The sequence below is a fragment of the Silene latifolia genome, chromosome 8, assembly GCF_048544455.1.
Source record: "Silene latifolia isolate original U9 population chromosome 8, ASM4854445v1, whole genome shotgun sequence".
NCBI classification, from domain to species: domain Eukaryota; kingdom Viridiplantae; phylum Streptophyta; class Magnoliopsida; order Caryophyllales; family Caryophyllaceae; genus Silene; species Silene latifolia.
The window spans coordinates 112,984,700-112,998,421 of NC_133533.1; the positions used below are offsets into that span (position 1 = coordinate 112,984,700).

The 13,722-nt window shown below is 38.3% G+C and overlaps 1 protein-coding gene across 1 annotated transcript; it reads left to right on the forward strand.

Annotated features, from left to right (window-relative positions):
• The first annotated feature begins 731 nt into the window (after positions 1–731).
• LOC141597423 (nuclear pore complex protein NUP1) lies at positions 732–11,918 on the forward strand. Its single transcript, XM_074417882.1, has 8 exons — positions 732–1,263; positions 3,403–3,464; positions 3,858–4,018; positions 4,959–5,157; positions 8,699–9,007; positions 9,098–9,184; positions 10,025–10,660; positions 11,166–11,918. The coding sequence occupies exons 1-8, from the start codon at positions 1,029–1,031 to the stop codon at positions 11,703–11,705; spliced, it is 2,229 nt and encodes a 742-aa protein (XP_074273983.1). The 5' UTR covers positions 732–1,028; the 3' UTR covers positions 11,706–11,918.
• Positions 11,919–13,722: the final 1,804 nt, after the last annotated feature.

Genomic DNA, 13,722 nt, shown 5'->3' on the forward strand with positions numbered 1-13,722 from the left:
TTTTTAAAGATTATTTTAAATTGAAAGCCCTAACCTTGTCTTACTCTCTCGTCAATTACCTCTAAAAGAAACAGGTGGTCTGCCTTAAGAGCATGTACATTGAAGAGGATGGTTTGATCCTCTTATTTTCTCTCTTTCATTCTATATTTTTGACACATCACACCCTCTTTCATATACCCTACTTTCCACTATCTTCTTCCTCTTTCTCTATTTTTGCCCACATCAAAGAGGATGTCATCTTCCTCTCCTCTTTCACCTTTAAAGTAACTCCACTATAATTTTTATCTCTTATTTGGCACAAGGGCCAAGACATGAACATCATCCAAAAATAGAGGAAGACATCCTCTTCCTCTTCAAAGAGGATGCTAAGAGTATGTACCCACATTGACGAGGATATCCTCTTAGATGAGAGAGAGTGCTAAGAGGATGATCCATCCTCTTCAATGTGGATGCTCTAAGACATCAACATAATCTTGTTCTGTTTAGTATCGAAAAGCGGATCCATCGTCCACTTTCATGTCTTATATATTAGTTTGCACAATATTTTATCTAATTAAAGTTAATTTTGCAAAAGAACAATTAGGCCATGTTATTTTAGATTACAACGATACGAGCTTAACGAAATTTATAAAAGCATAGAACCTGAACTAAGAATAAGTACCAAAAAACAAGCCAGAGTAACACAAGTACAAAATAGAACACAAAAATAAAAACGAGATCGTAATATTTAAATGTCTTATTAACAATTAATCTCACTATAGACGGATATATCCGTCTAAACTGAAAGACGGGTCAAATAGACTTAAAGTTGTGACATTTTTGGGCCTCACCATTCAATTATTGCTTGTATTATGCTCAGAGTGGGTGAATATTTAACCAGTCTATAACTATAGACGGATATTTTCCGTCTGCAATAAGAATTTGTGTCTTATTAATTAGAGTGGAATTTAATCCAACATCAAAGTAAAAGTAGTCGTACTTCCCCAAAAGCGAAAGAAACCTCGTCACTCTCCCACTTGATCTCTCACATGGCAGACGGCGGAGAACCACCGTCAAGGGGTTCACTCTACGGCGGAGAGAGAAACACCGGCGTCGGAAAAATAAGGAAAGAGAGAAAACCTCCGTCAACACCATACGCCCGTCCACCCCTTCACCGCCGCCCTAACGGTTGGATTTCTCGTATTGTGGACCCCGCTAAACGCCTCCTCTCTGATGGCGCTACTCGCTTTCTTCCCTCTCTCTTCTCTCCCTCTCCGCTTCCTGGTATACTCACTCTCTCTATTTACTACTACTTTTTATATTGTTTGTGAGCGATATTTTAATCAAAGGTAAACAAATGATTGGTACGGAGTGAGTATTAGGTTTGAATTGTACCGATTTGTGGTTTGAAGCTGAATTGATTAGAATTAGATGATGTTAATGTAAGGGATTCCAATTGCTATAGTTTCAATTGTTGCTTGTTAGGGTACAGGTTCGGGTTTGATTGTGTTTGTACTTGTTTTGGATCAGAATATTGTTTGATTGAGCGATATTTTAATCAAAGGTAAACAAATGATATGTACGGAGCAAGTATTAGGTTTGAATTGGAATGATTTGTGATTTCGTGCTGAATTGATTGGAAGTAGATGAAGACGAGGTTAATGTAAGGGATTTCAGTTGGTAGAATTCCAATTGTTGTTGTTAGGGTTACGGTTTGGGTTTGGGTTTGGGTTTGGGTTTGATTGTGTTCGTTCTAGTTAGTGATTGATTTTGAGGTTTAGTTTAGGTTGATTACTACTAGGTTTGGATTGGATAAACATTGGAATGATTGGTAATTTTATGTCGCGAGCTTGTGGTAATTTGATTGGGAGTAGTTGAAGATTATGTTAACGTAAGGGATTTCAATTGCTAGAATTCCAGCTGTTTATTAGTGTTAGTGTTTGATTGTGTTTAGTTTAGTTTAATTACTACGGAGTACTAGATTTGGATTGAAGTGATTGGTGATTTTGTGCTGTGAGTTTGTGGTAATTTGATTGGAACTTGGAAGTAGCTGATAAGCTGAAGGTGATGTTAATATAAGGAATTTCAATTGTTAGAGCTGGTTTAGGTTTTCGGTTATTTGTTTTGAGTGAAGTGATGTCTGTGATGATTAGTTGATGCGCCGAATTGTGGTTAATGAGCTAAATTAGCTGAACTTGATATTGGTGGCTTGTATCGTTTTATAATCCCCACCTTCTCATTTAGAGGTATTGGAATTCTGATGAGTAGTGATATAGCTCTACGATTCACTAGGGGAGTAGAGCTAGAGCTAGGTTAATTTCTTTGATGTTTTCAGTGAGGGATGTAGTTTTGGTGATCATTACTAGATTCGCCGATTAGAGGTTAATTATTGATGTAAATTAGATGAACTTGACATTTGTGGCTAGTATTTATAAGATAGGCCTTAGTTTCTGCATATATAGGGGTATTGAAGGTCGGATTGATAGAGCTATATGCTATAATGGTACGAATCACTAGGTGAATGGGATTTAAATATTGGGGGTAGGGGAGTACGAAATGCCAATGGAAGCTTCCCTTTTTCTATCTTTCACCTTAACATTGCTTTGGAATGGGCTTTGATCTTGGCTGCAACTAATAAAGGAGCTATTTGAACTAGCTAATGTAGAACTAAAAGGCCATATATTGTAACTGGTTAGGTGGTGATCTCCCTCATGACTTGTTTTCATTCTTCAGTATAATTTTTTTTTTGGGGGGCCTTGTCTTTTTGTTCTTAGGGAAACTACCCTTCACCATCGAATGAGTTACTAAGTTTCCTGATTTACCTGTTACTTTTTTGCTGGGGCGTTTGGTTCAAGGAAAGACATTAGTTGAGAATCTGGAATCAAACCAGGGTAGTACGAGTTCAAACCGTTCCTAATATCTTGTTGAAATCAGGATTTAATTTATTTGTATATTTATCTTATTAAATTTTATTTACTCCGTAGTATGGTCAGGAAACAATTTAGTAAATAGATATCAAAATAGGTGCCTACAAAGGGAAAGATCAGAAGTGGGAAGAAAAAAGAATTATATTCCAAAAGGGAAAGTGGGAAGAAACCAGAAAATTTGAGGGAGTATTTTTTAGGCTTGTACTTCTATCCGTGTTAAATTCTTAACATGTCGATTATTGGGATTTTTGTTCAAGAATCAAGATTTTCTGCCACTAGCTTAAGTTGAATTTTGTGTCTCATGCATCTGTTAATTGTCAATGTTGATTTTGTCTCGTAAGAATAGTTTTCTTGTATCCCTTACTTTTGAGGTTGATGGTCCAAGTCCATTTTTTCCAATAACACTGCCTTTTGTTGTCGGCTTATTCTTTATCAATTTGAATACTTATTAGTTTCCACAAGCAAGTGTTTTCATTTTTTATTTTTACTGGAACAGAGGAAATACATTCAGAAGAAGAGCATGCAACTGAAGACCACAATGAGAGCATTTCAGCAAATGTACGATTTATCCTGTTTATATATCCTTAATTTTCTGTAGATAGTCCAAACGCCATCTATTGACGTTGGTGTCAGTGTGTCAACGTTTCTCTTGCCTTTAGCAACAAGAACTACATTACCTCAGTCCCTTAAGGCCTATAGCAAATGACTGGGTAAGGGGAGGTCGGATGTATGCCTCCCAATCCTGTGTTAACAACATAGAGAGAGTGAGAGACTATATCTGGATGGCCCACTATGACTGAAGATTCATATCAAGCAACTGAATTTACAATCTTAAGAATCGCAATCAATTTAGTCAGCCTTTTTGCTTTATAAAAGCTTCTTTTCTGGAAAGAGCTGTGGCTTTTCTTTTAACTGTGTATTTATGTACTGTTTGGAACCAACGTAATGCAGCTTTTGGCCCCTCCTTCAAGCGGAGGAGTTGGTTCAAGCGCTGCTGCAGGAAACTTGAAGCCTGACACCTCTAATACAGCCGATGTGGACAAAAGAAGAGAGCATTCTGACGGTGCCCTACCTGACATTGAGCAGCTGATCAAAGGGAAGACATTCTCTAGGTAAGCTGTGGAGACAAAATATGTTTCCCCGCATGCTAGGTTGTGTTTGCTTCTCCTGGTGAATGAGCTATTCCATGCCTGTTAAGTTGTGCACAAGCGGCGAGTTTGTTGTTCTAACTTCTGAGTTGTAGGGAAAGTTGCCGTCATATTTTTAAAGAAAATTCCCCAAGTTCCATACATGTTAATCGGTATCCAAACTTCTAAGTTCTTGAACAAATTGTTCCTGTGGTTTGTATGTTTTTGCACATCATGACCAATTCACAACTATTTGGAGCTTTTATGACGATATGTTTGACGTGTCCTTTTGTAATTTTGAAGGGAAATTAAGGTAACTTTTATAAAAAGTAATGAGTTTGTGGACATGATATCCCCGAGATTTTAAGTTTGTGCACATGGTACCCCGTTACTATACACACATTCTGAAAATCGTAGGAGTATCATGTCTGTATACTTGTTGATTCTTTTCAAATTACTAATTAAATTTTCCTCCAAACTAATCACACATTTATAGAAAAGTTGATGGGCCGTTAACATTTGTTGATTTGTACCAGGTAATTACATATTTTAAAATTTACTTGAGCCTTTGATTCATAATGGGCACTATCTTGGTCTTCTCTTGTTTGAATCATTCAATGGTACAAATACCCTCAGAATTCTCTCAGCTTTTGACATACTCTCCTCTCTTTGAAGTTGTCTATTCAGTAATTTGGAGTATTTTAACATGTGCATGAGAAGATCAACAATACCTTCGAACTTTTCCTGATATTTGGTTATCTGCTATTGTAACCTGTGCTTGTCTGCTTGCCATTCTATCTTTTTTTCTTGGAGCTGTAAAGTCAAAGGATACTGCAGAATTAGATATGTGTTCTTTATAGTTACATGACTTAAATCATATTAGTATTCGGTGTTGATGCATCATGTGATGTTCATCAATTTCCAGGAAAGAAATCGATCATTTGATGGAGATACTGCGTTCAAGGGTTGACAATGTTGAACAAGAAGTAAAAGCTGCCAACTTGACTGAGTTGCAAGGAGTTGAAAGGGCACAAACTTCTAAAGGAAAGCAAAAGGCAGCAGTTACTGAAACTGAAGAAGTAGATAGGTTTCAATTGGCATCAACTCCTCTTCAAAGACCATCTGTGAGTGAAATACACTGTTTCCTTTCCCAATATAAATTGTATGAAACTATTCACTTCACGCCCTCTATAAAGTATCCTTAAGATACAGAGGTTTTGCAAGTGTTTAAGAGTATCCCATATGAGGCATGCATAAATGTGCTAAAAATGATACTTTGTCTCTTCTATAAAGTTATCTTTTGGTGTAGATTTGATATGAGGGGTCTACCTGTGCTTAAGTGTATGAAATAATGCAGAATTAGAGTGAGTATCACTTGATCAAGTATAATGCGAAGCTGTTGCACATAATAATCGTTGTCTGCTCTGAAATCTAACATGTTGGCATGTTGCTGATTGATTTTTGTGGATGTTTAGAGTAGTAGAAATTTCAATTTAGCTATTTAGATTTTAATCTACTTGATCAAAAAAATTACTTTGATAATTTATTCAATGGACATCAGGAACAAGGTTTTGGGGATGTAGAGGTAACACCAAGCATGGTTAATCGGGAATTTGTGCGTAGAATACAAAAGAGTGAAGTTAGAAAGGCGTTAAGGAAGATGGGGTCAAAGAAAGCAGAGGGACCGGATGGTATACCCATAGAAGTCTGGAGGTGCTTCGGGGAGAAAGGGATCGAATGGGTAACCATGCTCTTCAACAAGATTTGGAGGAGCAACAAGATGCCATCGGCTTGGAGGAGAAGCACTCTTGTCCCTTTGTACAAGAACAAAGGTGATGTTCAAGAGTGTTCCAATTATCGGGGAATTAAACTTATGAGTCATACGATGAAGTTATGGGAGCGGGTAGTCGAGCAAAGGCTTAGGAGATGTGTAGACATCTCGGAAAACCAATTTGGATTTATGCCCGGGAGATCGACTATGGATGCGATTTTTATCATGAGACAGTTAATGGAATACCATCGGGACAAGAAGAAGGACTTACATATGGTTTTTATTGACTTGGAAAAGGCATATGATAGGGTACCAAGAGAAGTACTTTGGTGGGCTTTGGCGAGAAAGGGTGTGTCGCGAAAATATATTGACCTCATAAAGGACATGTATGAGGGGGCTAGTGCAAGTGTTCGCACTAATGTTGGGAGAACGGAAGAATTTCCTATTACCATCGGGGTGCATCAAGGTTCCGCACTTAGTCCTTTTCTCTTTGCTATAGTTATGGATGAGTTGACAAGGGATATTCAGGACGACATCCCTTGGTGTATGATGTTTGCTGATGATATTGTGTTGATTGATGAGACAAAAGAGGGGTGGAGAGAAAGTTGGAATTGTGGAGGCGGACTTTAGAGACTCGTGGGTTCAGCCGAGCGGGAGTAAGACTGAGTATTTGAGGTGTCAGTTCACTAAGGTGGCAGGGTTGAGATCGACAGAGGCGGGGAGTATTATTTTCTAAGGGAATGTTGTCGAGGGTTCGGATTTCTTCAGATATCTAGGATCTATTATTCAAAAAGATGGGGAGTTAGACGGAGATGTGGCTCACAGAATTAAAGCGGGATGGTTGAAATGGAAGAGTGCTTCAGGGTTTCTATGCGATAAAGATATGCCTCAAAGATTAAAGGGAAAATTTTATCGCACGGCAATTAGGCTCTGCCCTACTACTTTACGACTCCGAGTGTTGGGCCGTGAAGCATTGTCACATTCAAAAGATGAGTGTGGCGGAGATGCGCATGTTGAGGTGGATGTGCGGACATACAAGGAAAGATCGGTTAAGGAATGAGGTGATTAGGGAAAAGGTAAAAGTGGCGCCAATAGTGGACAAGATGATGGAAAACCGACTAAGATGGTTTGGCCATGTGAGAAGGAGACCTATGGGCGCACCCGATTAGGAGGTGGAGACTTGGAGAACAGAAAAGGTCCCTAGAGGCGAGGGAAGACCGAGACAGACATGGTTGAGAGTGATAGAGCACGATATGAGAGTTCTGGGGCTTGAGGAGAGTATGGTGACGGAGAGGGCACAATGGAGGGAAAGGATACATGTGGATTTTTAGTATTTGATGTTTTTTTTTTGACAGATTTAGTGTTTTTTATTTAATTTAAAGAAATTATTTTATTTATTTTTCTCTCCTTTATTACACTTTTTAACCAACCACTTTGTTATAGATTTTACCTGGATCATTCTGGATCCTTAACTCTATTTCGGTTTTTAAAAATCGTTTTAATCTTTCTTTCGATTTAAATTTTAAGTTTTTATAAAAGAAAGACGGAATTCGACTTTAAAACCCCTAAGTTCACCTTGACTTTTCATTACATTTTCGTTCTTCCTTTTTGTTTTTTATCTTCCCTTTTTTTATTCGCATTTTGAGGCGTGCGTTCACCCATGGACGGTTCGAAAAGATGATTCATGTCAGCCGACCCCAAATCATTTTGGGATTAAGGCTCTGATGTTGTTGTTGTTGTTGTTGATCAAAAAAATTACTTCTTGTAAATTTATGTTGCATAGTATAGCGTGAAATCTACATTAGATCCCTTTGGCATGTATTAATGATCATTTGACTTAACTGTATGACTACATTTATATTCTTGTGTGCTGAGGCCTGATGTTGGAAGATTTTCATGCACTAGCTCATGAGTTTTTTTTGCATCAGTGCTACCAATTACATCCTGCCCTTCTCATCTTGCTATTTCACCTCTTGTTGCAAAGTTTGCAAACCTTGACCATTAATATGTGCAAATGATAGGTGAGTATGATATGATCTGAAATTAAAATATACTCCCTATATACTTTTTATCAAAAAATCTTTAATAAATTTATATATTTTGCAGCAGATAAAGATTACTCCCTTCTCTCTTAATAAGATTCACACTCTCTTGGGCACAAGATAGTGAGAGTAATAATGTGTTGAGAATCAAAGGCGAGAAATACGTGGGTAACAAATCATAATATCCACAAGCAACAAACAATAAAGAAATAAAGCAAAGTGTGAATCTTATTGTAAGACGTCCTAAAAGGGAAGTGTGAACCTTACTATGAGCCAGAGGGAGTGTACAAATGCAAAAAGTTATAGTTGTCTTGGAGACTGCATAAAAGTATATAGGAAGACCCTTAGAAAGGGGTGGAAGTAATTCGTAACATGACGTATGAAGTAATTCGTAACATGATATATGGAAGGATTGTAGGTCCTTAGGGTAATTGATTGGTTTCCCCTAATTTGCTTTCCCTGATGACAATTGCATCACCGGTGGAGAGAATCAAGGTTGATCATGATGTCTGGCATTATTCCTGCCACTTTCTTCTGTTGGTACTTCCAATTGTTAAGGAATACAATTGGCAAATAGATCTGTTTGAAATTTTGGCTGTGCAGTTAGCGTGTCTTGAATCGGTCTATTGGTTTGGAAGCCTTCGTATAATAATTTAGTTTATGTTTTAAATGCCAGACTATTTTGGCTTGTTCCGCTCACGGCAACAATGGGCAAATGTTCTTTTGCCAAAAGGTCATAGAACATCAAGTTGGCATCTATATGACTTCAAAAGGTCTAAACTGCTGTTATTGTAAGGTAGCTCCAAATTACATAAAGATTTTCTTGTTACTTAGCTTTTTATGGTTTTGCAGTTGCAGAGTGAAATTGGTGCGTCACCAGTTGATATTGCCAGAGCTTATATGGGCTCCAGGGCATCAGAAGTGGGTTTAGCATCAGCAAGTTTATCTATCAAAAATGAGAAGTGGGGACATACTAACGAATTTCTGTCAAAGCCAATCTCGCCGTCGCCTCTGCCTAAAGCACCAATATGCTGGCCTGGTGCCGTCACTCAGAATCAGGAGGGTTATTCAACACCACAAAATCAAAAAAGTAGATATGGTCTACATAGTTTCTCTCGTACACCTTATTCGAGGACCATGTATACAAAATCCAAGTCCAAGGTTTGTTCCTGTAATTATAAACTAATTTTATTGTGAGGCATATATTAGGAGCTGTCTCGATGTTTATGCTTATTTTTTTGGTTGATACAGTTGACTCCAGTAAAAGGTGACAGTGAGAGATTGTCAAACTTATTGTCGACACCTTTGCAGCCAACGGAAACACCAGGTTTCGGGAAGGTAATCTCTCTATTATGCTATAAGTTTTTAGTTAGGTTCATTGAAATTCTCAGGATACTGAGTAACAGCTAGGTAGCACCAAAACAGACACGTGACACGGCATCCCATGAAATTTAGGACACGGGACACGTTATTTAAATTTAATAAAATATATATTTTATAGTTATAATTAACGTACCATTTTATTTTTGTAAATGTATTTGATATTAAATTTAAATAATTGGAAGTAAAATTTGACTTTGACTATAACTTATTCTCATTTTCTGCTCAAATCCGTCTTCTAATCAATCTTTTTCAGTCTTTCGATATCTCATTCCTCGTTTATAGGTATCCGACACATTTAGGCGTGTCCACGTGGGTCCGACAAGTGTCGGTGTCGGACACGGGATGGCTGGTTAGGAGAAGTGCTCGTGCTACCTAGTGTAACAGTGAGTGTGTGAGTCTGCACTTAACTATCCGTTAGATGAGATTCCAGGTTGTTTTGCTTGTTTTTAACAATTTCAGTCAGAATTCTGTACACTTTCTAAGATGCTGTCAGCAAATGTTCACCTATCTATTTCCATTCATTGAAAAGTTCAGTGTAGCAGTAGGAGACTAGGATTCGCAGGTCACCTTAGGTTTGTTCAAACTTCAAACTGTGTTATCTGTTCCCTTGAGGTTGGGTCGGTTTTGGTTCACTAAATTTTTGGGTTCTATCTGATTTCGGACAGTTTGGGTAGGGTTAGATTTTGCCATCTCTTAACAATAAGCTCCATTTTGCACCAGGGGTGAACTTCTTGCCCTTCTGACCGAAATAACATCCATCAACTAATACATCTAGTTAAATTCTTCTTCGTACAGTCAATCAGCAGGTTATCACAGGGTACATATGGATCTGGGGGACCTATTCGTCGGACACGAAATAAGTCCACTTCAGCTGCACCCGCCAAAGAATCTCCACTGGTACGCAGCATTCACAGAAGCCCTTTTGCAAGAGAATTCAATGCAGATCATATGATTAAGAAAAATGTAGAACCTGGCAATTTTACTAAGTTTGAGTCCACAAGTAGCAAGCTGCATAGCTTGGAGGTTGGCATACCCAGTGTTCATCCTTATAGCAGTAAGCTTGCTAGGCAGATATTGGAGCACATTGATAGACCAGTCACCCTGAAAGAAAAATCGAAGGAGTTGAAACTAGCTACTTCATTTAAAACCCCACCTGTTACATCGTTGGCTTCTCGTGTTGAGGATGGTAACCAAGGTACTGCAGGAATAGGTGTCTCTGAAAGTGTGGAGTTGGTTAGCACCAAACTTTATTCTCAATCAAATGGTGGGATAAATGGATTTGCTCGTGAAAAGAATGATAATGTCACTGGAAAAGATGTGGCGTCTGGCTCGAAGGTAATCCTGGATAAGACAAGTGCTGTCTCTGATGGTAATGACAACTCTTCAAGGGATTTCTCAAAACTCGATTCACGAACAAGGAGCCAAGAACAGGTATTTTTTTTCCAACTGACCAATATTATAATTTATTTTAGATGTAATTGTACGTCAATGGGTCCTCAATTTGTTGTGAACGCACCTTGGAATAACTATAGTGTTGTACTGCATGCATGTGTATTTTTCACACTGGTATGTTAGTATGTACACGCTCAATTGTTTAGGGTTTTGTGTATATTGATCATAAACTGTACCGCGGCAAAATTGCACTTTGCACCTGTTTCTTGGGAGATTTTCAGCTGATTTATCTCCTTTTCAAGTCTTAAATAGTTCAATGTTTATCTGTTGCTGTCAACTGGTCTTGAAGGTGATGACCGATGACACCTTTTTTAGCGCATTACATGCAATTATTGTATTATTCTGGTTAGCTTTAGTTAAAGACACGTCGTGTTTTAGTTGAACTAGCTTTACGATTGTTATGATTTGTTTTTTGGGCCGCGCTTAGTTTTTTTACTTATTCTTACTGTTTCTGAGGTCTATTTGCACTAATTTGATTTTGCAGGAAACCAAGAGTAATTTCTTGAACACAAACATGCTTCCTAGTGATAAAACCAAGGGAGTAGACATAACTCTTGATTCAAGTAGGTTTGAACCGCTAAATAGTACCCAAAGAAAACCATTTTTGCCATCAATTGCTGTTGGCAAGTCTGAGCTAAGAAACCCATTTAGTTCTGATACAACCGCGGCCTTCTCTTTTCCAGTTACGACATCTACCAACACGTATTTCGATCTACCTACACCAACTGTCATGCCTTCTTCCTTGACAAGTTCGCCACAAAAACCAAATATTTCTGCTACCGACAGCAAAATAACAATCGCACCACCTGTTTATTCCCTCCCTCCTACAAGCGCTACCTCTAATCTCACCGGTGATGTGGGTCCTAAGTTCAAATTTGGGTCTGGAAAGGCGCGGTTATCTTTTGCCATAGAAGGGGATGATGGTGCGTCCTCCAGTGATGCTCCAAGTATTAGCTATAAGTTTGGGTCCGGAAAAAGCAGGCTCAACTTTGGATCTATTGCCTCTTATGCTGTCTGCTTGTAGTTATTTTCAGGTTTTCTTCTGTTCATCTACTGACTTTTGATTTAAATCTCCTAGTCCTCTAATCGATATGTTTGCATCGTATTCGAACTTGGGAGGAGAAAGGATAGAGGATAGTATGACACTAGTGAAACTAATTGTGCTCTTAGAACATCTTGCCCACATTATTCAACATTATGTTTTTTTTTATATAGATTTGCTCCGTATTTTTATTTACTTCTGTAGGTTTGTTTTTCCTAAGATTTAAAACCCGTAGGCCACAGCAAGGTGTATATACATTTTTTTGTCGTTTTGTGATTATTTTTGTCAGACTAATGCCCTTAGTTTCAATGATAGGGACAAAATTCTGTTTTGGAGTGCGAATAGAATTCCTGGTTGATCGGTGATTACTTTCATGTGTAGATATTACTTGTAGAATAGCTACCGACAATTGCATCTGACCACCCTTATCTTGCACCTGGTTGTAAACGCCCACGTGGCCACGTACCAAGATTTTGCATCACAAAGTAGTTGTCGGGTTTGCTTTCAAGCTGATATACGCGACGAACTAGAATATTTTGGTACAGTTTGGGATAAGGAAGGTGGGGGCAATTGTTATTATTAAAGATGGTATTTCCTTCATGTTAATTGTTAACCATTCTTTGATGTTTTCTGAGACAACAAAGATATTCTTTTCAGCCATGCCATAAGATTTTATTGCCTTTTAGAAAGGCTAAAATTCCGATTTTTTTGCATTAGGTGCTGTAAAAGCCTTCTGCTAGTATTTGAATTAGGGCATCCCTTTTTTTTTGTGTTTCAAGGCACTGAAGGGAACATAACAGAATTACGGAACTTGGATTTTGGTCTTGTGTTCCCCCTCCCTCCTTGTGCTGTAATACGATAGAGTTTTCTAGAATTGTACAATTATTAAGAAAGACGACTTTGTTCAACGTACTGTATGACATCGTTGATAATAGATCTTTTGCCGCATACAAGATGGGTTTCATTTGTGTTGTGGATATTACTCTACCTCGATAGCTGCCCAAGACGAGGACTATTATGAACGATGCCATAATCTCATAAAGTTTAAAGGTACAAAGTAGACTATTTTGAAACTTCAAAGTTAACCGTCTGTCTCATTTATTTGTTTATCTGTTTTAATTTTTAATTTTTAATTTTTGTGAGACGTATTTTGATTAAAGCTGAAGAAATGAGACTTTTAGACCATAAATTGGCCAATAGAGTGTTTGTTAGAGAATAAGAGTAAAAGAGGGAAAAGATGAAGAAAGTAAGTGGGGATAAACAAGAGAAAAGAGGTTGCATTTGGGAGCAGCCTTTAACATCCACACATAAAAGACTTAATGCGGCCTCGATTTGGGGTGCCGGAGTTAGTGGGGGGTCATTTTAAGAGAGAGCGTCAGTATTATTGAAGTGACTTGACATTCATTCGCTATTCAATGCGACATTGATTTGATGTTTCAGATTCTTGGTCCCATCCTTGTTTGTAGTTTGTACCTTCTTCCTTTCTCTCTTTCCTCTCTTTTCTCCATTTCTCTTACTTTCTCCTCTTGCTGCTTATCGGCAAATTAAGATTAGATCTGAAAAAATGAACCCAACTCGAATGATTGACTTGAAAAATTTCTATTTGTACCCAATCTCACACTCAAACTGAGGACCAGAGTATGACCTGTAACTCGGATTGATTCGGCCCAATACGACCCTGACCCGAGCTGACCTATAACTCGGATTGACAGTAATAGGGGCGACAAATAATCTGAACTTGACCCGAGCTAATCTCACCTTAAACCTTGCAAACTCGAAAATGATTTGGGTCAAACTGACCCGTTTGTTAGGTCTCTTTCCGTCTTAAAATAAGAAACATTCAAATAGATAGATGGAACAAGAGGTGTACACGGGCTGGGCTCTCTTGCTTAGGACCCGACCCGTTGGATGGGAGGGCTTGGCTGGGCCGGTGTGACACGGGCCAGACCAGTGGCTGGTAGAGGGCGGGCCAGGCTGGCGGGTTTCCTTGCAATTATTA

What these genes read in the sequence shown, in the direction of transcription:
- LOC141597423 (XM_074417882.1), top strand. Translation starts at nt 1,029, where the DNA reads ATGGCAGACGGCGGAGAACCACCGTCAAGGGGTTCACTCTACGGCGGA. An exon ending in AAAGGGAAGACATTCTCTAG is followed by an intron (nt 4,019 to 4,958) that starts GTAAGCTGTGGA and finishes ATCAATTTCCAG; the next exon opens with GAAAGAAATCGATCATTTGA. An exon ending in AAACACCAGGTTTCGGGAAG is followed by an intron (nt 9,185 to 10,024) that starts GTAATCTCTCTA and finishes TTCTTCGTACAG; the next exon opens with TCAATCAGCAGGTTATCACA.